General features: G+C 39.0%; 1 protein-coding gene across 12 annotated transcripts in view; it reads right to left on the bottom strand.

The window, feature by feature from the left end:
* The window catches only part of ARID1B (AT-rich interaction domain 1B), a 425,168-nt gene that overhangs the window by 173,504 nt on the left and 223,899 nt on the right, over positions 1–27,765 (bottom strand). For 8 of the 12 annotated variants that reach the window (XM_081829188.1, XM_081829193.1, XM_081829189.1 and 5 more), the window contains exon 5: positions 5,156–5,197. The exons of the other annotated variants lie outside the window; for them this stretch is intronic. In XM_081829188.1, the coding sequence (XP_081685314.1) occupies positions 5,156–5,197 (42 nt within the window). The remainder of the gene's footprint in view (positions 1–5,155; positions 5,198–27,765) is intronic. 12 annotated transcript variants of the gene reach the window in all.

Below are 27,765 nucleotides of genomic sequence, written 5' to 3'. Positions count from 1 at the left end.
TGCCAAAATAGGATAAAAAGGTGAGTAATATTAAAAAGAAATATTAAATATTTTTATTTAAATATTAGGAAAAATTATGAGATTACTAAAATCCTTAATTCTACTCCCACTTTGCCAGTAATAAGCTATGACCATGGGAACAAGGAATCCTTTGGCCTTCAGCTCCCTTATCTCTAACATGGAGGAAGGCTAGACCAGAGAATCTTGAAGACATCCAGCAGGAGTAAAATTTTAGGACAGATGAGTTCCAGGAAAAAACAGAAAAAGGGAAAATGCAGGAAGGAAGAGACAAAATGAAGTGTAGGTCCTACAATAGGGTTTTGGGAAAAAGGCCTTACTGAGTTTTATACACCTCCCTTAGGGTTTGGTTTAAGAGGCGGGGATGGAAGTGACAGGTTGGCATTCTCCTCCCCAGCAGGGGCTGGTAACCAGCAGCAACAGTAAGAGCTTGAAGGGTGCCCACAAGTGGAGGGCTCTGTCACTTGTGGGCTCCGATGATGACCTATGTTTCATCTTTCCTCTTCTCATTCTTTCATAGAATATATATGCTTACCCTTGATTTTTCTTATCATTCGGTTTAAAATGACCTCCCCACATACATTTTTGGGGTCATAGTTTCTATCAAAAATTATAAAAATGGGCATAAAATGCAGGATTTCGTTTTTTCAAAGAACAAGCCAGCCAAAATAGCATATCAAAGTATTTTTTGAATGTGTGGAAGTCTAGTGCCCATTTAGAACTGGAAAAAAAAAACTGATGACATATAAATATACATTTCTGTTCACCCACCTCTCAAAAGTAAAAGTCTTTAAAAATGATTTTGGTAACCACATTATATTACAGCCAAAACAAGTAAGCACTAAGAATTTACCCCAGAAAAAAATGTGGTACTGAACCAGGGAGATATTTTTAAATCTTTGTTTTGGCTTTATGCATATTCATTCATTCAGCAAGATATTTAAGCAGCAGCCCTGGAGCCGGACTGAGAGGTGCCGCCATGCATACAAGGGAGGAGAATTCAGGATGGAGGCATGGCGGAGCGGGATCCGGCCTGGCTGTGGAGAAGGAAGAGAAGTCTGAGAAACCATGGCCGCACTCACAGGAAGATCAGCAGAGTGCTGTCAGGGAAACCAGGGAAGAGGGTAAAGGAAGGAAGAAGGGGCCAACTGAGGCAGATGGCTGCAAAAGAGGCAAGGAGTGGGACCTTGGCAAGAGGGGCAGAGTGGGGGCAGAGTGGGGACAGAGGTGCGGGCAGGTGAGATGAGATGGAGTGAGGAGGCAGGGAGCGGTGCAGACCTCACTTGTTCTTAGGACATGCCAGAAAGAAAGAGAACAGGCTTTGGGGCTGATCTTCCTGGTTCCCAACCCACTCCTGTTATTCATTAGCTGTGTCAGTTTCTATTTCCTTCCCCAACACTGAGAACAACAACAGTCCCTAACTCATAAGGAGTGGGTTAACCAAAAATCTTGCTTATGATTCTTGACTTAGCTATCTACAACAAATGAGAAACAAAAGATACTCATGATCATGAAATTTTAAAGTAATTTATTTAGATTTTGTAAGATCTCTTAAGAAATTCATGGAAAAGTTATGATTATCTAGTCTTTCTTTTTAATGACCCAGGAATATTTTACTCACTTCCTCTTTTTTACTTCTCTACTATAAATCTCTTTGTAGAACTCACAAGCAGCAAACTTTTTAGCCTTTTCTATGCTTAATAGCATAATTTTATATATATTTCCTTAGCTGATTTATCATCTCATTATCGCTAACAGCTTTACTTAGTGCATTAATGATATAGAAGGCATGCTTATCTTGTAAAAAGAACTAACTCATGTTGGCTGCCCCTGCGACTCCTGATTTATTATTCTACAGAATTATAAACTTCTTAATATGTTTAAGTCTTGATGAGAACCAAAGTCAAGATCAGCAGTCTGTAGTTTGTAGAACTTTCCTTTCCTAATATATTTGCCCATTTTTTAATTTTGAAGCACCTCTTCTCTTCACTACAATTCTTATTTTTTGTAAAGTACACATGATTTTAAATTAATTAAGCATCTTTCTAAACCTGTAAAGAAACAAACTCCAGAAAATCAAAGTTGCCTTAATTCAGAGGGGAAAATGAGAACCACTGGAAAACAGCCAGAGTATGTACTGTGGTGTAGTCATTAGTATTTCGAATTCTAAGTCACTTTTAACTGAGAAAGGCCCAATAAAATGGCGAATCAGGACTTGAGAAATTAAGATTTGAAATGTGTAAGAGCATAGCTATCTCTCATTAGATTAGCTTGAAAAAAAATTCATCTCAAAGCAGCACAAACAGTCATGAGAATTTTGAATGACTGCGAAACTGTTTCCTTGGGTCGCGGTTTCGGCACACTCACAGACAAAAACAGGCTGTTTGTATCTCTGGGGCCCAACGCGTTTAAGTTATTTTCCAGCGAGACTGACGAATTCATGCTTCAATCTTAAGTAAATATATAGCTTACAGACTTAGGAGAAGGAGAAACATCCAAGGGATGAGTAAGTCAATAGTGGCACCAAAAAAAAAAAAAAAAAAAAAAAAGGCAAAGGAAGAGCAAAGGCACATTAAAGATCAGCAGAGGATCAGAGACATTCGTGGGCAGACACACACTCCAGCATTCTCCTCATTCGCCAAAGTGATGCCATTAATGTATTACCAGTGGGTCAGGTATCTGAGTTCTTTCTCCCAGGGCAAAAAAACAGGAAAAAAGCATCAATTGTGAATAAGTGTTCAGAAACATGACCAATACTGAATTCCCAGACCTTTTAAGAAACAAGATAAAAATGTATTTGCTGGGGCACCTGGGTGGCTCAGTGGGTTAGGCGTCTGCCTTCAGCTCAGGTCATGATCTGGGACTGAGCCACGCATTGGGCTCCCTGCTCAGCAGGGAGTCTGCTTCTCCCTCTGCTCCTACCAGGCTCGTGCTCTCTCTCTCTATCAAATAATTAAATAAAATCTTTAAAAAAAATGTATTTGCTGACTTACAGATAATGAAGCAGTAAAAAAAAAAATTCAAATTTCTCACTTTTAGTTACATATGTAAACACTTGGGTATAGATATAGAAAGGTGGAAAACTCCTAATTCTTTGAAAAAAATCACTGAATTACTGGGAAAAAATTTCAAACTATTGTCTCTCCAAATTGAATTTAAGAGTTCAAAAGCAATCTGCTAGTTTAGCCATAAAACAAATGCAAAGCCTTCTACACAGTGGGGCAGACCATGAGTGCTGCTGGTACAATAATCTTCCTAATACTGGGCCTACTCAGTAAGTATGAAGGCTTATGGAGAGGAGTTCACAAGATCTGACCCTACAGGTTTATTAAATATGCAATGAATATTCTGCATGCATGCTGGGCATTAAATAAAAAATGAAAAATTCAAACGATGACGATATGTTAAATACTGCAAATAATATGGAATGAGATCTATTTATAACTAAGATATTCTTTAGTCATTTTTGACAAATACAGAAATAGAAGAAATATGTTAAGGTAAAACTTGAGTTCGTTTACCAAATATCTAAATATTTATAAAGTCTTATCTTTTTACTTTTAGTTCATATTCATTTATGACGTAAACCTTGCTAAGCTTATAACCTCAGAACGGCTTTGATTTTGCTAGTATTACAATGCCATCCACCTATAGTTGCAGCACAACTATTAAACTGTACTAATAAAATGCCAAGCACCTAGAATGGAAAGAAGAGAAAAAGTTGGAAAAAATATAAACACCTAATTTTTAGTTTTAAGCCAAAGATGTAGCACATACAGGGGTCAGGGAAGAGTAATCATCCATACTGTGGGCTCTGAAGTTTCCACCAACTGTTCTCCTCAACTTCTGACTTCCAAAGTAATTGATGGCACCTACACTGTACTTCTATACCTGTACATGAAAATGAAGTCAGACTCCCTAATAAGTGCCTCTTATCAATTTCCTAACATGGTTTAAGAATTACTAGCAAATATGTCCAAAAGGCAAGTCATTCCAATAAAACACAACAGGTCCGGAAGACGGTAATTCTAAGGTATCTGGGATTGCTCCCACTGCGTGCTCCTTCTCCATGTGACAGACCATCTCTTCCTCTGGCTCCTTCTCAGCTCCCCTGCCTTCTTCATCCTGCATACCCCAATGATCACCAGGTGCCCGAAGACTCATTTCCTAAGGATTTCTTTCCTCTTCCACTGTACTAGCCCAGGTCCGCACTTCCTCCCACCTGATCCATTCAACTGCCCTTCATTGGTCTCTGGCAAATCCATCCTCCACAAAGTGACCAAAATCATCTAAATTGTAAATCTAACCACTACTTGGCTTAAAATCTTTTAGCAGCTTCGCATTTTCTATAGATAAAATTCAAATCTTTAACCTCCTCAACCTCCAATCTTGCCACACAGGCAGAATTTAACTAGTTTTGTTCCCTCTGAATTTTTTTCACGGTTGTCCTCTGACCTGAAAATAGTTCTCGTTTCTCTTGTCCTCCTCGCTTGCCTAAATATAATCCATCTCTCAAGGGATCAAGCTCCTGGAATGCCTTCCCACTCTGCCCCGCCCACTCCCTCAATCCTCCACACATTTCTAGCAGGGAGACAACCAACCACATTACGGGACAACTGATCTCTTTATAGGCCTACCAACTGATTGTGAGCAACTTAAGGGCGGGAACTGGGATTTAATTTAGTTGTAGTCACTACAACTAATGTAGTCACATTGAACGTGGGGGTTCAATAAATATTTGAAGCAGGGATAAGGAATAAATGGATTAATGAAAGTGGAGTGGCAAACCAAAACAGCGCTCTGGTAACATTCAGGGTGGTATTGCAGTGCCCTCCCCCGACTGGGAGCCATTGCGTAAATCCTGTTCCACAGCTAATCCAAACTTAAACATCGGTTACTACTAAATGAAACTCTTGGTTTCCTGTACTATTTCTTATATTCCTGACAACAAATAAAGAAGGTAAAGAAAATACTACCATAGTCTAATCTTAATCACAATAGAGGGGAAATCTAAAACCCTGGAAGACTTCTAGAATCTCTGCATTTGATAATAAAAACAAGTCCTATCTGTTGAGGCTTCCAATCCACTTAGGGGAGCTGATGAAACCTACCCAATAAGCTACATCAGACTACACACCTTGAGTCCAAAGGCGGTATCCTCCGAGGTCAAGACTTCAACCTGAAATCATAAGGAAAAAATAATTTAGGCACTCTCAAAAACGTTCTTTGAGTCTAGCCACAGACACAGGCATGGCCTGGAACTACGAGTTTGGAGAAAATTGGTATTCAATTTACGTCAGACATCAAGAAAGAGAGATCTGGGATTCTCTTCAAGAGTTGATTGGGGATAAACACAGGTCACTGCCCTGGATTCCAGATTTAAAACAGGGCGAGCCCCTATTAAATGCATGTATTTGCCATCATGTCGAAGTGGTGGTGTAAGTTCCTCAAAATGATCTAGAAGTCAGAAGAATCAATCCTTCTCAGTTAAATCACAAGATGTTGCATACTTTTTGATCTTTTACTGACAGACAGTGAGGGGAAAGTATGCTTCGTAAAGCAATTTCATCATGCTTATGAAGCTGCTAGTAATTTCTTGTCCTGCTCCCATCAGAGTGGGTAGTCCTGAGTCTCTGGAATGTTGCAGAGCAAGAGTGCCTGAAAGCAATACTCAGGAAAAGACAGGCAGAGTCTAAGCAACAAGTTGTGAAATGATGGCAAAACTTCAAAATTGCCTGTCAGTCTTGTGCATGAGAAGACAGAGCTCATTAACATGAATTTAAAAAGCTGCATGGAACAAGACGTGTATTGATAATTACTGTTTTTTAAACATAATTGTTCAGTCTGGTGTGTAAAGCTTTTAACTTTGACTACTACAAAGTACCAATATATGATGGAAAAGAGCAAGGAAAGAAGGCACAGAATATGAATATTTTTAAGTGTCTGCAGAAGACGGGGGTAGAGCAGTAATATCAGACTTGCTGGCTACACTGTGAGTTTTCAGCCTTTTAAAACTAGGCCTTTGTGGTAGGTGTTTAAGTAGAAGGCACACAGGCCTGTCCAATGTATCTTGCTATAAAACAAAATTGGATTCTTCCCTTGAGGGAAGGAAATACAGAAAGGAAGATCATTTCAGTAAGATTGTCATCCAGTACAAAAGTAAAGGGGTCAAAAAAGAAATGAGGAAGGAATTGTATTCTCCAACTGCTTGGCTGACAGTGAGGCTCCCCCACCACCTGGTACCTGACAGAGACTGGGGCATAAAGCAAGAGAAACACATGATTAGGTACTGGGAGGATGACCAGCCTCATTTTGACGAAAACCATATGTTGCTGATACCAAATGTGAAATGTTGGATCAACTGTAGTGCAAAATCATTATAAGACTCACTGACAGCATGTCTGTTTACACTTTGATTTCCAAAGCTAATTGTTAGATTTAGAAGCAAGATCTTATTATAGACTTTGTTTGGGGGGCGGGGGGTGCGCAGCAACAGTTATTGGCAATTTACATATTTTTGAATTTCCTAAATCCTGTCTTTCACAACACTAGATTACTAATCTCAAATATTTTTACATCAAAACCTCTAATCAACATTGAAGACTTTAGTTAAAGGCAAAGGACAAACAACAAATTCGCTGAATCTTCAATTATATACATAGATCATATCTGTATATACTAATGTTAGGTACATTCACCCTTTTGATGTGATATTTTAATACGCATACAACTATTTTTAAAATATATTAGAAGTTTAAATCTGCAAAAACCATCCCCAAGTGAGTTCTGCGTTTAACATATTATAAAAAGTCAAAGTAGCAAGAAAATTCAATAGCATATAGAAATCTATTTAAAGATTTGGCTTCGATATATTTGAAAACTTGAGATAATAACAAAACCAAAGCTTTCAAGTGGAATTTAGGAACTGTCCGGGCAGCTCTGTCAGGAGACAGAGACAAAACAGGCCTTGGAGACTGGAGGAAGGCAGTGGATTTCAAAAGGTCAGCCTCATCCTCCAACCCACATTCTATCTCCAGGAAGGCTGAAGAGGTTTGCAATTCCTAAGTACTAACCAATTTCATCAGACTACCTTAAAAAGTGTATTTTGTTTTATTGAAAAGCACTATGGTTTACACATATATGCACTCTTGTTCTACTGAACTGTATTTTATATTTTCCGTTTCTGAAAGATTTTGTATTTCAATACCAACACAAAAACAGCTGGTTTTTAAAAACACGAAATCAACTTCAATTTACTAAAAAACAAAGAGCAATGTCATACAAAGGTTTTCATGTTGGATCTAAGAGCATTTTTACCTAAGTTGGAAGGAATCCCCCTCTAGTGGGAGTAAGGGAGTATTTCAACCTTCACATAAAATTTTCAGGTAGCAGTCATTAACCTTAACAATCAGCAGAGATCAGCTGAGCTTTTTTCCTTTCGTCATCAATTTAAATCTTTTAAAAAAGAAAGTCAGTATTTCATATTTCATAAGCCTAAAACACCTGTAATTCTTTTATAAATATATATATTGTAGATTTGTGTTTATTGGATGGGATTTTAGCTACTAACCAACCATTATCATCAAATTTAATTTGGCTATAAAATAGTCACAATTTGAAGTTAAAACAGAAATGTACAACTGGAAAAAATTAGTACATCTCAGTGGAAAGACTTAATAATACACTGGGAAGAGAGAATGTTGACGGTTTACATTGACCTGACTCATTAACAAAGACTTTCTGGATATTTACCACATACAAGGCATTGTGCTTAACGCTACTGTAAGAGATAAAAAGTGCCTAATTTTACTCAGGTAAAAAAAACCCTGAATGAAATGTATTTAAACGTTCATTTAAAAAATAAATTCATATTCGAAAATGACCAGATGAGATTATTCACGGTGCCATTTTTCTTTTTAAACTTCAGTTTGGGGAGATTTAAAACTGGCCGTATTATAAAAACCACCCGGAAAAAATGGTCACAGGTTTTATGCAATGTAAACTTAGGACACGATAGCCAATGTTCTCTCCACACAGAGGCTGTAACAAATGCAAAGACAGAGCACCCTGATGAAAAGCACCACCTGCATCACAGGGAGAGAACCTGTCAGGGGTCCTGAGCTGCAAGGTGTGAAGGGGTGTGGGCAGGCTAGCAACGCAGGGGCTTCCTAAGACCCTTTCCATTCGATCCTGTTATTTCAAATGATGCTACCGTCAACACTTTATAATACCAGTGCCTAAAAGGATTCCGTCTGTAGAGGACTTTGAAAATCACCCAGGAAGTTCAGCAGCAGCCAGACCACTGACAGTCCTCATACTCTGCTTGGCCCAAAACCTTCCAGTGGCTTCTGTCTCTCCCATGTAGCCTACTAAGCCCGACCTCTACCAAAATCAAAGCAAACCACTTTAATCTCCAATCATTCCATCAAGAAAATCAGGAAAATGTGAATTCACGAATTTGGAAGTGAAATTGGTTGGACTTTTCTTTCTTGAATCACTTCTGAAGTCCTTTCTACTTTCACCTATAAAGCACAGAATACTAATATCCAGCAGTGCTTCCATTAAAATAAAACTATGCCAAAAGTATGTCCTATTTTAACGAAAAACATTTTTTCCTAGTCAGGATCACACCGTCACAAAAAAGTAAAGTGACAGTGATGATATATAATCATATATGAAGAATCTTATTCATAATTAAAGGAATGCAAATCCAAACTCTTAACATTATCCTATTTTCTCACTACAGATTACCAAGATTAAAAATGTTGATAATTATAATATTGGTAAGGGTATGGGAGACCACTACATAGCCTTGCACTCATTATGAGAACATATGTTAGAATAATGTGCAATTTAGCAGTATCCATCAAAATGTATATGCACATGATTAAGTGTTAAGCTAATAATTCTACTGATATCCAAGTGCAAAAAATATTTACTAAATTGTTTACCAGAGTTGTTTATAACAGTAAAAAGCTGAAAATATCCTCCAACCAAATGACCATCAAAAAGGGAGTGTTTAGGGCGCCTGGGTGGCTCAGTTGGTTAAGCGACTGCCTTCGGCTCAGGTCATGATCCTGGAGTCCCGGGATCGAGTCCCGCATCGGGCTCCCTGCTCAGCAGGGAATCTGCTTCTCCCCCTGACCCTCCCCACTCTCATGCTCTCTCTATCTCATTCTCTCTCTCAAATAAATAAATAAAATCTTTAAAAAAAAAAAAAAGGGAGTGTTTAATAAATTATCATACAGCCAAGCAATAGAATACTATATTACTGTTAAAAAGGAGGTAAATCTATGTGTGCACATAAGATTTCTATGATATTACATTAAGTGGGAAAAATCAGAACAGTGTGCACAGTAAGCTAACATCTGTATTTCTTTAAAAAGTGGGGGTGGGTTATATGCTTGATATACTTGGACCATTTCTGGAAAGATATGTAAGAGACACATCAGTGATTACCTGAAGGCAGAGAACTTAATATTCATTGTATTTTGTCTTACAATGTTTAGAATTTTTTTCACCATGTGCATGTGTTTCTTGTTCATTAAAAGTAGTTAACAAAATAAGCCAATAACATAAAAAATGTCTAATGTAAAAAATAATCACAGAAATGTAAGTAAATGTCATAATCGATTTCTAGAGAAATCTATCTTTATGATCTAGTTGGTGATCAACTGTTTATAAATTATAAAGTATGTGTGCTATGCCATTACTTGAAAAATAATGACAAATTAGAAAAAAATGTACAAAAATAGTTTTAAAAAAGTATGGTATTTCCTATATAGACCATTCCATATTCATAAAAAACTCACTGTTCAGGAAGTCTTCTGTATCATAAGAAAATGCTTATAAACTTGTTAGATTTTAAAAGTAGGACTAAAAACAGGAGTTTGGCATTACAAATATTTCTATCTATCCATTTGCTTCCTGCATGCCTTCTAGCTTATGTGCCATGCGCAAAAATGTCTTCCCCACTCCAGGAGTTTTTACATATTCATTCATGTTTCCTTTTAATATGTTTGACTTCCATGTTTCACATTTAAATACATGACCCATCTATACCTTACTTTGAAATAACAAGGGAAGAGGTGAGTCAGCTTTAATTTCTCATTTGGGTAACTATGGGGCAGAATGACCCACTACCTTTTCTTCCGTGATCAGAGAAGCCACATCTTTATCATAATTAAACATTAAAATGATACACATTTGGCCTCCAATTCCAGGTAGGGATGGGAAAAGCAAACTTACCTGTGAGGTCTTCAACCTAAAGGGGGATGGGAATTGAGCGGAGGAGACTGATAACAGTCCACAAGAACCTGATAGAATTTGCAGTCACGGTATCTGTCCACAAGTAAATCACTGAGAATTTCAGATGCTCTTGAAAAAAATAATGTTTGCCTAGATTGGTGTTTGAGGCATGAAAACACTGTCCTACTTACAAAGATTGCCGTGTCTGCTTTGGTTGGGCCAGAAAGAGCCATATACCATTAAGGAGAAGCAGATATTAATAAATTGCTCTCTAAAACCATGTCCCCGGATTTATGACAATTTAAACTGTAGGACAAGCCCCTCCCTCACCCTCCCCTCCTCTCTCCCTCACAGTCCCAACCACATAGCAGCTCACACGGGGTTGCAAAGTTTTATTTTAACCAGCAAGGAAGTTGTTTTGTCTTTTTATTATTACTGCTTGTTATTATTACTATTATTTTTCATTATTTTCTTACGTTTTGTAATCCATTGAAAAAATGAACGCTTAAAAAAAACCATGCAAAACCCTGCCAGCATTCTTCTCTTATTAATTCTCCTCATTCTCCTTATTAGCATGAACAGGCCACATGACAACTCAAGGACACAGCTTGCTGAAACCGCTCAGTGTTTGTTAGCTGGTAAAAGAACACACACTGATGCCTTCTACTGCTAAATGTTGCTGAGTAGAACCACCACTCTCTGAATGTATTTAAAATTAACTAAAAGCCTGTCTCTAGTTAGGGAACCAGTAAATATTAATAGCAATGCTAAATTTCATCTCTGCAACCAAAGACCATTTCTATTATACTAAATACAGTGTAATATGATTTCAAGACAAACAGTGGAGATGTTATAATTATGCTTTTGACTACAAGTGTTATGCTCACGTAATCTTCTATATACTAGGATGTTAGCTATGTCTTCATATCCCAGGCTATTAAACTTAAAACAAAAGTTGTCACCATTAGGATCACACTTCTCTTTCTAACTCAGTTCTCTGAGCGAGGATACCTTCACATGAGATTCACAAAGCAATCACAAACTCATGATGGCTCAGAGAAAAAAGGCCTTGAGTGTGAAATAAAGTGTGTAAAAATAGCCAACACTATGCAATGTGAGTTTACAACCTCTTCCACCAGAAGGTGGAATCTATTTCTCTACCCCTTTAAGCTGGGCTGGACATGAGATTTGCTTGGATCAACAGAATGCAGCTACAGAATCATACTGTACCACCTTCAAGTCTAAGACTCAAAAGGCAATGCATACTTCTTCTAATCACTCTCTTGCAAGTCAACCAGTTACCATGTGAACAAGCCCAGATGAGTCTGTTGGAGGATAAGAGACATAATGGTTCTGTTACCATATCACCCTAACTAAAAGCCAGTCAGCTCCAAGAATTAGAGCCACTTAGCTGATCAGGAGCTGACTGAAGGGAGAATGAGCCCAACAGAAACCAGAACAACTCGGGCTCAGACCAAATTGTCCAACTGTAGGATAAATAAATGGTGGCTGCTCCAAGCACTAAGTTAAGGGCTGGTCTGTTGCACAGCAAAAGCTAACACACTGCACAACTTGACATCAGGGAACTGTGAGTATCATACATCTACTGGCAGAGTTCCACACAAGAACACTATGATCATAAAGGCAATTCTAAAAGCTCTTACATATCTACATACCAAGTCCTCCTCCATCTCTACTCCCTATTTGAAATTTTCCAAGACCATAAAATTCCATCTGAATTCTTTACTGTGGTCCACAAGCAGCTGAACAGTGGGACTCCTGCTTGCCTCACTGATCCCCAACCCACCTCTTTCCCTCTATGCACAATGTTTCAGCTACACTGGCTTCCTTTCCATTCCTAAAAATGGCCCTTTCTTACCTCAGGGCCTTTGCACTTGCTGCTGCCTCCTCCTGGAACACTGTGTAGCAGATCTTCCCATTTCTGGTTCCCTTCACATCACTCCCACCTCGATTTAAAGGTTGTATCCTCAGAAAGCCCCTCTTCCTCTCCTGTATAACCACCTGAAATCTGATTGTTCATCCCTAAAATGTAAACTTCACAAAAGCAGGGACCTTGCTATCTCATTCACCTGACACAGAGTAGAGGCTCAATAAGTAAGTGTGTTTTGTTTTTTTTTTTAATAAGTAACCATTGAAGGAATAAATGTATACATGTGAATGGGTTGAAAACTGTAACACCATCAAAATATAAATATGAAACCAAATTTAATATAGCTTACTATGTCATATGTATAGATATAACGATTTAAAACATGCTCCACCTAATATAACTACATACATTAAAGTCTTATGTACATACCATTTGGCTCATGATATACATCCTTGCATTACATACTAGTGCTACTGTATTTAATGATGACATATATGACATATATGTATTTGATGCATTTGTCTCTCTAGCCAAGAGTAAATTTTTTTTTTTTTTTTAAAGATTTTATTTATTTATTTATTGGAGAGTGAGCGAGAGAGAAACAGCATGAGAGAGGAGAGGGTCAGAGGGAGAAGCAGGCTCCCCGCCGAGCCGGGAGCCCGATGTGGGACTCGATCCCAGGACCCTGGGATCATGACCCGAGCCGAAGGCAGTCGCCCAACCAACTGAGCCACCCAGGCGCCCTAGCCAAGAGTAAATTTTAAATTCCTTAAAAAAAAAATTTTTTTTTTAATTGATGGCAATGAAGGCTGTCCCTCAAAGATAAGACTCTTCTCTCCCTATTCCTGAATTAAAATGTAATGATTCTCTTAGCATTGTACTGTACCAAGAAATGACTACAGTAAATATTTTACAAAGACCACATACAGCTCACAATCTTTCCAAATTTAATTTTTTCTTAAAGATTTTATTTATTTATTTGAGAGAGAGAGAGAGAGCATGAGAGGGAGGAGGGTCAGAGGGAGAAGCAGACTCCCTGCCGAGGAGGGAGCCCGATGCGGACTCGATCCCGGGACTCCAGGATCATGACCCGAGCCAAAGGCAGTCGCTCAACCAACTGAGCCACCCAGGCACCCTCCAAATTTAATTTTTAAAAGTCAATTTCAGCTCTGCATTTAGGCTGGTTGACCACAACACAGCAGGTGGTTACGAATGCCCTGCCCATGCGGCAGGTCATCAGTGTGAAGAATACTGACAGGCATAAATTCTACTGACGAACACTGGCACTGAGCAGGCTTCAGGGTCACCATACCATGCCCACTCCAGAGATGATCTCCTTGATACAAAGTGCAATAGGAGCTCAAGTATCACCACATCAGTTACATGACCAACATATGTGTAGGTCTGGGGGCATTCAGAATGCTATACCTAAAAACATCACATGTAGAAAAGTTCATCAATTCTATACTTCCAGTGTTTATCAAGAAATACGGGCTATGGAATCATGAAAAATATAGATCAGTGTATCTATGCATGATTTCACTTAGCTTTCCTAATATAACACGTGTATACAAATAAGGTAAATTTGTGAACAAAACTTCTGAAAACAGATCATACTTCCAATAAAAGCAACACTTTCATATTCACCCTTAGATCTTTCTGTAAATAATATTTTATTAAAGTAGGAAATACATGTACAGTAAAACACTATTTATTACATTATCATTTGTATGTGAGTGCCTCATCTGCATACTTCAAGTTAACATCTATTTCTTATTAAGAACTAAAAACTTTTAAACACTAAGTGGTAGTTTATCTAAACTTCATAAAAACTGAAATAATTCTATTATCTCATTTCCCACTGTATCATATTCATTGTGAACTGTCATAATTCAACACCATTTTAAGCAACACCTCCCTGTTTACCCCAGTATCTACTCATTCATATATAGATTGATATTAAAATTGTATCACATTTACTATACTATATATAAAATTACTACACCACAGTTTGATAAATTCAAATGCTCTAAAAACAAGCCAATAATACAAACTTTTTTTTCTAATTTAAAATACATTTTATAATGAGGAAAATTTTTAATTTTAAAAATAACTAGAGGGGCGCCTGGGTGGCTCAGTCGGTTAACTGTCGGCCTTCTGCTCAAGTCATGATCCCAGCGTCCTGGGATCAAGTCCCACATCAGGCTCCCTGCTCAGTGGGGAGCCTCCATCTCCCTCTCCCCACCTGCTCATGCTCTATCTCTCGCTATCTCTCTCTCTCTCTCACAAATAAATAAATAAAATCTTAAAATATATATATATATATTAACTAGATAAACCTACTAAGGTAATAAAACTGAAAACTTAGCTGAACTACTATTTGACCATACTTTAACCCCCTTTCCCAATCCTACCCACCATTAAGGCTGGCTCAGAAAAGCAAGTTGAAAGTTATTATAAAATTAGTACGCAAACGAGGTCCTACAGACAGACTGTGCAGACCCACAGATAAAGGCCATGGGAAAGTGTCTCAGTGTATCTAAGGGTAGGGAGTGCAACAAAGATGATTTAAAGTGATTAGATTAGAATGAAAAGGTGTTTTAAAAACAAAAATATTTTGTATCTACTGATTTAATTAGGTAAGCTAGTAAAAATACTTTTGTAGATCAACAAATTAAACTTCTTTTGTTGCCCCAAATAGCTCTTTATACATTATTAATTTGATTATGTGTCACTGGTTTCTCTTTCTTCCACCTTCTCTTTTTCTGTCCACATGTCCCGGTACCCCCAACTCTGTCACCAGGGTTTGCATGTAAAAAAAAAAAAAAAAATGGCAGATGTAAAAAAATTCTTTACCATAAAATACTTCTACCAAAATACACTGGTTTTTGAAATACTGGAATAGTGGTGACAATAACACTTTTATTACTGTGTATCTTTAAGGCCTTTTAAAGTTTAAATTAAGTTGTTTAGGGCTATCTTGATGATCAAGTTGGAACAGAGAGGCAACTTAGTAAGGAGAGGAAGAAGAACCTAAGATTAGTTATACTTAAATTTCACCACAAAACTTTACCTTTTACTTGAAATCTTATTTTTGCTTTGGATGGAACTTATTTGAAGAATCTACTGATTTAATGAGGTAAGCTAGTAACTGTAAACCTAAGAAAGAAGTCTCTAGGGAAGTCAACCACTTTTCATAGTTCGTAAAGTGGTATTCGTCCAAACAAGTGAGCCTAAACTGGCCCCCCACTAATCATGTCACCTCCTCTGTCCCCTCCCAGGAGCTGTGTAAGACAGCCTTATCTACTGAGGACAACAAGAACAAAACTTCTAAGCCAAGGGTGTAAGTATGTGAAGGAAACTGAGGCTAGTACAGGAAGTTCTGGAAGGGGCAAATTAAGAAAAAAGAGTTGAAGTTTTCAAGGCAAGTAACTGTCAGCAGACCACTATTCAACTCTGCCCCCTCTTCCTCTCTCCAAAACAAATATATCTTCTTAAACAAAAAAAAAAACTGTACAAGAAAAAGAGGAAGCCTTCAAAAATAGGTATTGGTTGTGTTTTGCTACTGGGTTCATTTTAATGCCTTTTTGAGTTCAAAATTGTTCAATATTAATCTTCCAGAATGAAAATAAAGGACTCATCTCTAAAGAATGTCGAGTCTTCAACAGTCGAAAAATACTGGTAATTCAAGAGATGGACATTTTAGTACAGAAAAAAGTCAAGGAGAACATTACGAACACTCCTCTGCTCACTGAAGAACTGGTGTCTGGGAGGACACGTGAGACTCAGGTCAGAATGGAAGCAGCAAACACAAAGCTGAATCGCCACAGCTATGGACCAAAGACTGGCCCGGAAGAGAAGGAGGGCATCACACTTGTGACACTCATCGGTAACTGCTTTATTAAGAAAAGCTGCCTCCTGTCAAGACGCATGTCTTGACACGAAATAGCGAAGTCACTTTCTAAAATACTAGTGATGTGATTACAGGGCTCCCCTGAAGAAGAAATTACCGAGGAAGAATTCTTTGATTCCACCACAGTCAGCAGTAATACATGGCCAAAAAAAAAAAAAAAAAAAAGAGTAACTTGTAAAGAAACATGGGATTCAAACATGAGGACTGATTTTTAAAAATAATCTAATTGTGGCGAAATAATAGAGCCACTTTGGAAAAGAGTTTGGTAGAGAAGGTAAAAGTAAGCTTACCACATGATCCATAAATGCCACTTCTAGGTGTTTACCCGAGAGAAAAGAAAACATGTTCACATGAAAGCGGACATGAGAGTATTTATTGAGGCTTTATTCATAATTGTCAAAAACTGCAAGCAATGCAAACGTCTGTCAATTAGTGAACTGATAAAACTACAGACCACATGTACACAATGGAAAACTACTCATCAATAAAAAAGAAATTAACTGAACATGAATGAATCTCAGAAGTGTTATGCTAAGTAAAACAGGCTGGATTCAAAAGGTTATCTACTGTATGATTTCATTTCTGTAACATTTTAGAATAGGCAAATTTACAGGGAAAGAAAACAGATCAGTGGCTGCCTGGAGCTGGGTATAATGGAGGGAGGGCCTGACTATAAAGGTGCAAGGGACATTTTTTGAGGTAATAAAAATGTTCTATTACAACTAATTTCAGATTCTGTAAGAATACTTTTTTTATATGTTATCTTGTTTTGCATTTCACAATGCAGTAATCCATAGTACTCAAAAAATGTTACCTTTTCCAAAGATACAGATAAAAATTGAAATAATACTCCATAGTTTCTCATCCTCAAAATGCCTTTGGTTTTCACTGTATAGTACACCTTTTTGTTTTGGTTTGTTTTCATAAAGTGTTCTAGATCACAGAATTGAAATTTTCAGTGGATAATTTCTAGAGATTTCTGCATGATTTGGGAATTGCCAGATTTTTTCTTTGGGGGTGGGGAGTTTGGGGTTCTTGAAATTTTTTCGTCAGGTAGAAACAACTACAGGTTGTTTTGTGAAGTTAGAAAGGAATTAGAAAGGAAGTTAGAAAGGAATCATGTGTCTAATAAAAATATGTTGTTATTCAATACAATGGCCTATAAATTTGAACTCCCCAACATGGAAACCATCAAATTGAATTAAAATCAAAAGTACAGTCAACACTAAAGCTAAAGTAGTATGTACAAGTTCAGACAAGAAACTATTATACAACCTTCAGATGTGAAGCATGATACTTCCCTCTTCATAATTGTACCTTTGCTTTTAGCTCAGAAATCCTGAAGTTCAATTTTTAAAACTGAAATCTTAAAAAACTCTTAAAGGATCACATATTTACATTTGCTTGGTAAGTCAGCCCCAATAACTCTAGGAGAGTTACTGAACTTATACCATGAAAGTATTTTCTACTTAAAAAGTAGCAAAAGCTTGAAATACAGTCTCAAGGTTGAAAAGCTAAATTTTTAATGTGTGAAACATCTACTCTCAGTAGGTTCTTTCAACATTTTTTATTAAGTAGACTCTGTTTTGTTCATACAAATACTTCACAGCTTTTTAAGCAAAAATTAGGTTTCTGAAATAAACAATGTACAACCAAACTTGAAAAGAAACTAGCTACTTAGCTAGTTTTATTTATGTCATGTTTCATTCATTTGTGTCCTGTTTTACGAAAAGTTTATAAACAGTTTTGGCCAAGGATTTACAATGAATTTAAGTTTTGTCTAACCAGTGGTTCTCAACAAGAAACAATTTGGTGTGCCCCCTCTCTCCTCAATCTAGGGGATATTTGACAATGTCCAGAGACATTTTTCGTCATCAGAACTGGGGTGGGGTTTGCTCCTGGTGTCTGGTGGGTAAATACTACAATCAATGCACAGAATAGCCTCTGAACAATGAATTATCAGGCCCAAAATGTCAATGGTACCAGGTTAAACCCTGGTCTGGACATGGAAAATCCCAGCTACTAATAATTAAAAGCCTAAGAACAGAAAGATCTTGAATCAAATCTTTTTAGCAGTGTTTGGGATGAACACTACGTCAGTTGCTGAAACAGTTAAACTGCACTATCATTGTGTTCATGATAGAAGGGTCACAAGAGGAGCTTCCACAAAGCAAAGTACAACTTAAGTAAAATGTAAAACAAATTTGTCCTCCTGAAAGAAGCTCTGGAGTTCAGTGACAACCCTGCACAGGCAGATACAACTACTCATATGAAATGCGAGCTCAATGCCATGTTTTACTTTTTTAAACTGGGAGAGTTGTTACCGATTATGATTCATAGAAATTCACTATTTTAAAAAAGAGGAGATGAGCAAAAGTTAAAAGTAAAAATAATAACCTCTGAGATAACTCTTTTAACATGTGTGCATACGCATGCATGTGCCTGTCTGCATACGTATATTTGAGCCCTATCTATAATCTGAATGCAAAATTAGTCAAATCAGACATTTGCTTGAAATCTCACTTAAATTATTTACTTCCAGAGTCCCTTTGAGAGCCCTGGGGAGGGTGGATACAGGAATCTCATACTCACTAGGATACTGGGAGGGCAATGTTTGACTTTAGAATTTTGCTGTAAACCAGGCAAATGCTTAGAGCAAATAGAAACTGTGCTCTTGAGGAGAGACTGGGCATAAATGACTATCCAAATAGGTATGTCTTTTGTGCTAACACTTAATTGGGTTAGGATTTTTAAAATCCAAGACTTTCCAGTTAACATTAGAGTGGTAAATCCTAAATAAAGCTTGATGTACCTATAATTTCAGATATATTTTCACCAATGGAGTTGGGGGAGTGTCAGTTACCTGTAGAATATGTGGGAGGATGACAGGTGAAATTGTTTTTGATTCAGTTAATGTACCGTTTTCAAATTCCACCAGCTCATGTGAAAGAATTTGTCCTGTTTTCTTTTCCAATTATACATATCATTTCCGAGATATACAGAAAATTAAGCCTTTCCATTAACTCAATACTCACAAAGCTACGGAGGTAAACACTGTCAACCCCAAGCTCACACACCTAAATCAATTTAACCACTATTACACAAGATTGTAGCCCAAAACCTAAAAAGAGCTGCTAGTCTTAGCCTACAGATGGCCCCCAATCAGGTTTTATCCTAACATGGCATTCGCTCTCCCTACTCACTATAATGTGAGAAGGGGTGGGGATTACAACATTGTATCTGGGTATATGACTCCCCTCTTGTAAAAAAACACTCAAAGAATTTTGGATTTAATTTAATTTAAAACCGAACTGGCAAGTGTGTAAGTGAGCAACAACCTGATCAAGGTTAGAAATGTCCCTGAAACAATCTATTTTTTTAAATTAATCTCTTGTTTGTATACACAAGTGAAAATACGATGCACATTCACCTGTACCACAAACACCGTAACTTTACAGGACACAAAAGCAGAACTACTGAAAGCCATTTCTCTTATAATCTTCTGAACACTCACTTCTTATTTTATCAATACTGATGTACAGGCAGAATAGAACTCAAAACTATATTCTCATAATAAATCATCAACTTATAATTTCAAGAGTCCCCATATTGAATTGTGCTAACCTTAAAAATAAAACTGCCAGATATTTTACATCAGAAGGTAATGGAAATAGCAAAGAATTGGGGCCCCTGGGTGGCTCATTGGATTGAATGGCTGACTCTTGATTTCCAATGGGTTCATGATCTTGGGGTCCTGGGATCCATCCCGCATGGGCTCTTCTTTGAGCTTGGGATTCTCTCCTCTGCACCCTCCCTCGTGTCTGCGAGTGTGCTCTCTATCAAATAAATAATCTTAAAAAAAAAAAAAAAGGCAATAGTAGAGAATTGCAAGTCAGGACAAGCAAGCTATGGCAAACCATAGATGACTCCCAAGAACAAAGGACAGGAACATTCTTTTATAAAAGAAAGCAGGAAGCTGGAAGGGCTGCAAAAAGTCTCATGTAGTAAACTCTTGGGAGTATAGTGGCGTCTCACGAGTTAGGACAGTCTCTCATTGGCTAAGCTGTTGCTGTGGGAGGAGAAAACCTTCTTGCTGGGATAGTGAAGTATTAGCTAAAGCGGGAGGGATTTGCAAAGTATGTCTCTTTACCTACCCGTCTGCAGTTGATCAGAAGTGGTGGGCATTAAGAGCTCCCCCACTAGCCTCTGGATTCCATTTTAAAGGAGATTTCCTTTCATTAATTTTCAGTTAATTTGAGTATGATTGAGAGTAAGCAGAACTCCCACTATCAAATAGTAAGCTACTTATGTAAGTGGTATCAACAGAGTAAACAGACTTTAAAAATTATATACTCCACTGAGTGGAATAAAAGAAGTTTACAAACCAAGTGGCCATAATTGCTTACTACTAGTTGAATTAAATGCATGTCTTAATTAATCTACTACGGTTTTATGTGTCATCTAGCTTAGCTGAAAATGTCGTCAAAGGTGTCCAGATTGCAACATTCTACTTAAAACTACTACAGAAAGTGACCAATAAGACTTAATGAACGATGTCTGAATCTTCACCAGAGAAAGGCTGAAAAAGCAGAAAGGCAATATTCTGAAATGATTTGTTAGCATTTAATCAAGAAAGGAAAACACAGGCAGGAGATAAAATTTGACAAACTTGGACTTTTCTCAGTTTTTTAAAGAATGCTGTAAGCAGGCTTTCCCGCCAAGGAAGGTTGATGAGCGCGTACTTCGCTCCGGATTATTCCACAAATGCCTATTTAAGCAGCCCCAGACTGGCTCCCGGCAGCTGAGCCCAACCCTCTGGCCCAGCAGAATTCTTTGCAGGCTTTGGCTTCAGGCTCCACCTGCCTGCCGACCCCGCCCCTCGCCCCCCAGCACGGGGCCCCGCCCTGCATTTGGAGCCTGGGCTCTGAGCTGACCCCACCCCTACGGTGCAACTCCGCCCCCCACTCGCTGGCACCGCCCTATTCTTGTCCACTGGGTTCTGAACTTGGGCCTCGCCCCAGGAAGCAGGTCCCGCCCCTCCCCCAGAGGTGCGGGTCCCACCCAGTGTTCGGCTGCCTGGGCCCGGCTTCGTCCCCGCCCCCGGCCGCAGGCCCCGCCCCCCGCCAGCTGGCACGTGACACACCCTGTTTGGTGGCCAGGGCTCTGAGCTCTCACCGGGCCCCGGCACGCCGGCCCCGCCCCCCCTCCCACAAGCGCCGGCCCCACCCGACGCTTAGAGGCCTGGCCTCTGCTCCGACCCCGCGTCCTTCCTCCCCAGCTCTTTCTTGTGCTTTTCCACCACCAGGCACTTGTTGTAATTGCGCAAAACGAGTTGCGACCTCATCCAGCCCTGGAAGTTGGGTGGTGGTATTTCTTTGGGGGGCAGCGGAGGAGTGGAAAGAGAGATGCACCAAAATAAGTAGGGAAATAAAAACACGCAGATCTTGGCAAGCCACACGGTAGCAGGTCAGGGGGCAAATGAAGCAATTTAGGGTAGAACTGTGGCTAGAAATGGCACAGGAAAAACGTTCTTCGCCTTCGTCAGTCCAGCTGGGGTGTTTCGTTTAACTGTTAGGCTGTGTCAGCAAAAACTTTACAAAACCATGTCTGACAGTGCGCTTGGCACCGCCTAGCTAGGTGCCAGTTTTCCGGCTTGCAGAAAGCTACACAGGCGGCTGCCCGAGCTCCCCACCAAAGGACGGAGAGAAAGGGCCCAAGGGCCGTCCAGTTCAGGGAAAATGGCCACGGGGACCCAGGCGCGCGGCCGTGGCTCCAGAGGAGTGGAAGACACCCCACGCCCTCCCCTCCACCGCCAGCCTACGTGCGGGGGAGGGGGAGGAAACCGGGCCGGGGGCGGGGCGAGGGCTGCCTGCCGGGAAACCTGGAGCGCGGGCGGAGGGCGGCGCGGAGCGGTGCCTGCTGGGAGCTCGGCTCGCCAGAGCTTTGTTGCACAACCGCGGCCCGCGCCGCCCCCGCCGCTCCTCCGCCGCGGCCCGGGGCAGCGGCTCGTTCGTGAGGCCCGGCGTTGAAGGCACCGGGAATTTTATAATCATTCAGCTGCCCGCCCCCCTCCCCCTCACCTTTCAGGTTTCTTTCTTGTACTTTCTTCCTAAACATCTGTTTCTTCCTAATTGTGTGCCGGAACCAGTCACTGGATGTGTAAACTGCTAGACATAGTTGGGAGGGGAACAAATGCAAAATTGTTTTTAGTGTATAGAAAAATAAAAAGTAATATTAGGGCTGGTGGCTAGAAAGGGGTCCCCTCTCCTTCAAATATTCGATACTCTACAGAGCCAGTCTCTGGCAACAAAAAAAAACAGATACACTATTAGGATGGTGAATGATTAAGTCAGAAGCTGACGGGCGGGCCAGGAAGGAAAGAGAAGTGGGCGAGCCGCAGAGCCAGAGCCAGGGAGCGTCGAGGAGAACCGGGCTCAAGGCAGGGGCCGTGAACCGAAGGGGCTCTGGGCTCAGCACCGGCCAGCGGTTGGCTGCTTCTGAAAGATCCTCCTTAGCATGTCTTTGAGGGCAGATATTTAAAGTTCTGGTTTTCCAAAATGCGTATCCAATGTGTTAATGATCAAATTCAACAAACAGGCAACTTTCTGTCACCCATTAAGGTTCTATGTAATTTATAGCCACAAATGCCAGACTATTTCTTTTTGGAGAAAATTAGGAATCAAGTAGATCCATAAAAGCAAGCACAGACGGTATAAATGTACATACACTAAGAAAATAATTTCTTGAGTTATACACGAGAGTTATGTGGAGGGAGGTAACAACGGTTTGAGGAAAACTAAGAAAAATCAGAGAAAAATAATTTTGAGGAAAATTAAAAGAGTTTTAAAACACTACTATGCAATATTTTGAATCTCTAGTTGAATAAGAGAAATGGCTGAAATTAGTCTTCCTTGTTGTTTATATGAAACCAGTTCTCATTCAACTCTACCTACTATTTATAGTACCAACAATATCAGTGACAGAAAAACATGCATGGCAGCATATAAATAAGAACTCAAACATTTACAAACCCTTATTCAAATTTTAAAGTTTGGGTTAATAAAAAAAGATGCTTATTAAATTTATCTTATTTAAAAATACACCTTGCTTTTTAGGTACTGATTTACAACTGCATGGCTAGACAACATTTTCTCAATAAAAAGGTGTGCCCATGTACCTCTTATTTTTTCACTTTAAATTAAATCCCGTATAAACAGCTGAACTAGTACCAGGCTATAAAAGAGTAACGCATATTAAACGATACTATTTACAAGGCTAAAAAGCAAGAATAAAGACAACTACCCAAGTCCATATTAGGTCAATTCATCAGTGAGGAAATATTCAGAAGTTATTTATATTCCCATTATCCCATTTATTTTCTGAATATTACTAATTTTCCTAACAACATACTTTGCTAAATGGTTTTCAATTTTATTGCAAAGCTTTTTAAAACCTCAGAGAGTTATTTCCTTAGCAAATTTCTTGTTTTATATGCACTATCCCCCTCCTCCTGAAATTATCTACTTTCTTTCTCCTCCTTTCCCTCTTACAGCTACTTTTTGGTCTTTTGCTGCTTTACAGTCCTCCAAAGTGTGCCAACTGGTTGGCTGGCAGGTAGGTAGTTATTGCATGCATGCAAGTCAACAGAAAAAGGCAGGGAAATAAAAAAGAACACTTAAGGGAGCTAATGAGATTCTGAGATGGTTCTAGTTCAAGTAAGATAATGGCTGTGAGAGTGGTCAGGATGACACCCTTGTTTTCAACTTGGTGGGCTGAAAAACAGCGCGGTTATGTCATTACTAGCAACTAATGAGGTTGGTTTGGGGCTGTTTACTCTGACATGCTTGTGGGATACCCAAGGAGGGGACAGCCAGCTAGCAATAGTACAGGTCAGAGTACCTGTACTAAAGACTGCAGAACATGGAGTCACAGGCAAGGAGAGGATAGCTGGGGTCATGGGAATGGATGCCTGAGCTTATTAAAGAAAAGCATGTAGAATGAGATGAGAATAAACCCTCAAAGAGAACCTTCAGTGAGCACCAAGATGTAAAGGACACAGTTCCTCTTTCCTTTGGTGGAATCAAGAGGCTAGAAATGACTTCAGAATTGCTTTTCTTCCATATCCAGGGAGAAACAGAAATTAAGAGCTTGGACGCAGGCAAGACTACCTGGGACTGAATTTAACTCCTCCAAGCAAAGGCTTTGTATTCTTGGGCAAGTTTCTTTGCATCCCTGTGCCTCAGGTTCCTCAGGTATAAAGCGGGAAGAGTAATGACAGCAGGTGGTTGTTAGGAGAGTTAAACAGCAATTACTGAAAGTTGGCTTTCATCATTCTCCAGTCACTTCCCGAATCTGGTTTTTCAGATCCATCCAAGCCTCTATTCCGGTTAGCACTGCCTTTAGTAGAGGGCCTTACCTCTCCTTCTAAAACCCAGAATTCTGTGAAACTGGTTTCTTTGACACCAGGCTCTTTCCACCCATTATTTTTCAAAGTGCTTGTCTTTGTCTTAAGCAAACATGGATTTGAGTATGTTACTCTGCTCAAAATCCTTCAGAATATCAAGAGAACTGGGTGCAGACTCCCTACCTTGGGAGAAGGGGGCCTGGGGAGTCTGTTTCTAATCTACCATGTGGTTTCATCTTCCTGCACTCCCTGCACTTTAATCACCCTCTTTGGTGACTTGTGTGCTGAACCTACTATATTTTTTTTCAGGCCTTTATTCATATTGAGCCCTTCCACTTTCCCTATAATTTTGCCCTTTTGAAATCCTCATGCTTCCTTCCAAGAAGACTTTTTTGATCCCTTCCCTTCAATAGAATCTCTGCACGTTGTACACCACTGGACTGAATTGATTTAATCATTTTATATGTAACCATATACATGTCTATTTTCCTCTTAGATCACTGAAAGCAAGGTCCATCCATTCTGTATTTATGTGTGTTATCCCACCCGTAAACCCCTAGAAAGTGTGCTACACATAGTAGGTACTAAATCATAGAAACTTAAAAAGAGAAATGCTGGAAATCAAACATTCTCACACTCCAGCAATACAAATCCGCAGATTAGTAAGTAGGAGTAAGGTTGAGACCTGAAGATTCTTTCTCATATGTATATAGGGAGTCCTTAAATAGCTGTATTGAAATAAGTATCTCCAGGAAGTGGAGGATTTTATCATCATAAAAAAAGAGGAAGGCAGTTATTTTTTTAAAATTACAACTTATTTTTGAACACTTTTTTCCCTAAAACAGTAAGTTCCCATGTTAGAAGGTATTTAGGCTCTACACACTTGTACCACGCAGAAGGAGCTGGGGCTATGTTTACTTTCAACTTCAAAGCACAATCTGAGAAAGGTGAGGCACTCTTAAATGTGAGATCCTCTTATGGATTGTCCTTGGTCAGACTGATAGTGCTTTGTTTCCAGATGAATGAGGTCTGGTCTCAGGAGAGAGACCAAAGAAAGGATAAGCAGCAATCATCTAGAGGAACATGAATTTTTATTTTACTGGAATTTCGACTAGCGCATTTCCTAAAATAACAGATACCATCTTTCTGTTGGTAGATTCCTTAAAAAGGTGCTAACCAATTAATTACTTTATTAAATTGGCTACTTAAAATCCATTTTGGAACAAGGTAGAAAGTAAAAATGTGTTTTATAAAATCCACTAGTCATTTTTATAGAAATTATAGCCAAAACAAACAGAGAACATCTTGCCTTGGTCCCCAACAGATATTTTACTGGTTCCAAGTATTACTTCTGAGTAGCTCAATAAATGTGAATTATTTCCTCAATCTGCCCTTTGCAAAATTCTCTGTAATCAACAAAGATGGCTTTAAAAATCACCAGAACTGTTGCTGGATTACCATAGGCTTCAGCACTGGGCAGTGACATTAGAAATAGGAGTAATCAATCACTAACAAATCCACAAGCAGGGACAACTCATTTGGGGTATGTTGTGGGAAGGGGTTGTCTTTGGTGTAGCTTCGTCTACAAGAGTGCTGTCCGAAAGAAACATAATGCAACCACATATGTAATTTAAAATTTTCTAGTAGCTACATTAAGAAAAGCAAAAGAAAAACGGTGAAATTAATATTTTCTCAGACCCAGTATACCCAAAATATTATCATTTCAATATATACTCAATAAAAAAATTAATGAGATATTTTACTTTTCTTAATGCTATGTCTTCAAAAGCCCATGTGTATTTTATAGTTGCAGTATATCTTAATTTGGACTAGCCACAGTTCAGATGCTCAACAGCCATATCACAGATAAGTCAAGATATCCTGGTGGGGGAGAAGGGGGAAGACTGGAGATTGGGTGATGTAATTTAAATTTATACTGAGGAAGACTTTTTAACTAAAGATATCACTGCATAAAGGGTATCAGTGATTACGGATATAAAAGTAAAGTACAAAGCATTAAAAGAAGATCTATAAAGATTAACCCTGTAATGGTTCTAATAATGCAAAAAAATTGCAGCCAACTTGCACAAGCACACAAATTAGATGTCTTCTGAGAGACAGAAGTGAAAGAACGATTTCTATAGACCCTTCCCTGGACCACACTGGGAATTGTGACTAGTTGTGAGAAGTCTCCAATGACAGTCTCTTAGAGCTATAGCAAGAGGCTCTGATCATTCTGAGGTAATTTTTGCTATCTTAAAGGCAATGAAGAAGCAGCAACCCCACTGGACCCTTGCCTTTCTTTCTGAGGAGGGGGGAGCTTATATAACGGTCGGGCAGAGTAATGCTGTGACTGGCACAAGGACAGTAGGGTCCACCCTACCATTTTACTCTCATGCCAGGGATGAAAGCAGCAAAAGGAAGACAGAAGGACAGTGTTAGAGAGTCAGCACCTGCTACACTGCAAATCAAGACACACACCTACTTCCAGAGAGACCGGCTGTTGAGGTGTTTGGTTCTGCTGAGTGGGTCACCTTCCAAATAAATCTAATCAGCTCCAGAAATATCAATTTTAAAAACATTACCTCTTCATAGACCCATCATGGACATTCTTATCACTTTACTTGAGCAATCCCACCCACTCCTATGGCTTCAGGTGTCAAATATTTAAATGAATCCTAAATTTTATCTTCATCTCCTCTACAGGAGCTCCAGGACTGACTAGGTTTCTCTGAATGCATACTGAACAATCTCATAAAGATGTTCCCTCAAAAACCCTGAATTTAACAAGTCAAAACCTAAAATAAATTTCTCTTATTATTCCAATGATCTCAAACCAACTTCTGTGTTCTCTGTTCGGTTGATGACAAACTATCAATCTGCCTGAGTTTGAAACTTTGGAATTTATCCACGCCTCCTGATATTGTTCCAATCAGAAATCATACCGCCTTCTTTCTCTGTATCTTCATCATTTCTGCTTTAATTTAGGCTCTTGTCAACTCTTTATTCTTATAGTACAGTTGAAACTTAACTCCACAAACATATTCTAAGTACCTACTGTGTGCCAAGCACTGTGTGAAATATGCTGGATATAAAAGATGCATACGGTACCAAATGTTACCTCCTCTTTCCCAATCTGATATCTCAGTCAGGTTAGCCAACTCCTCCTCAAAATACTGACTTATACTGATCTGATTCTTTGTTTTCTACGTTAAACTGAATGTTCCTAGACGATAGAGAATGACATGTTTGGCTATTCCTCTTTTTATCCTGGTGTAATACAGGGACAGC

This window comes from Leptonychotes weddellii, chromosome 8 (genome assembly GCF_054177405.1).
Source record: "Leptonychotes weddellii isolate Sample4059 chromosome 8, ASM5417740v2, whole genome shotgun sequence".
Classification (NCBI taxonomy): Eukaryota; Metazoa; Chordata; class Mammalia; order Carnivora; family Phocidae; genus Leptonychotes; species Leptonychotes weddellii.
Note: the sequence above shows the minus strand (reverse complement) of the source record. Positions and strands in the feature narration are given on the sequence as shown.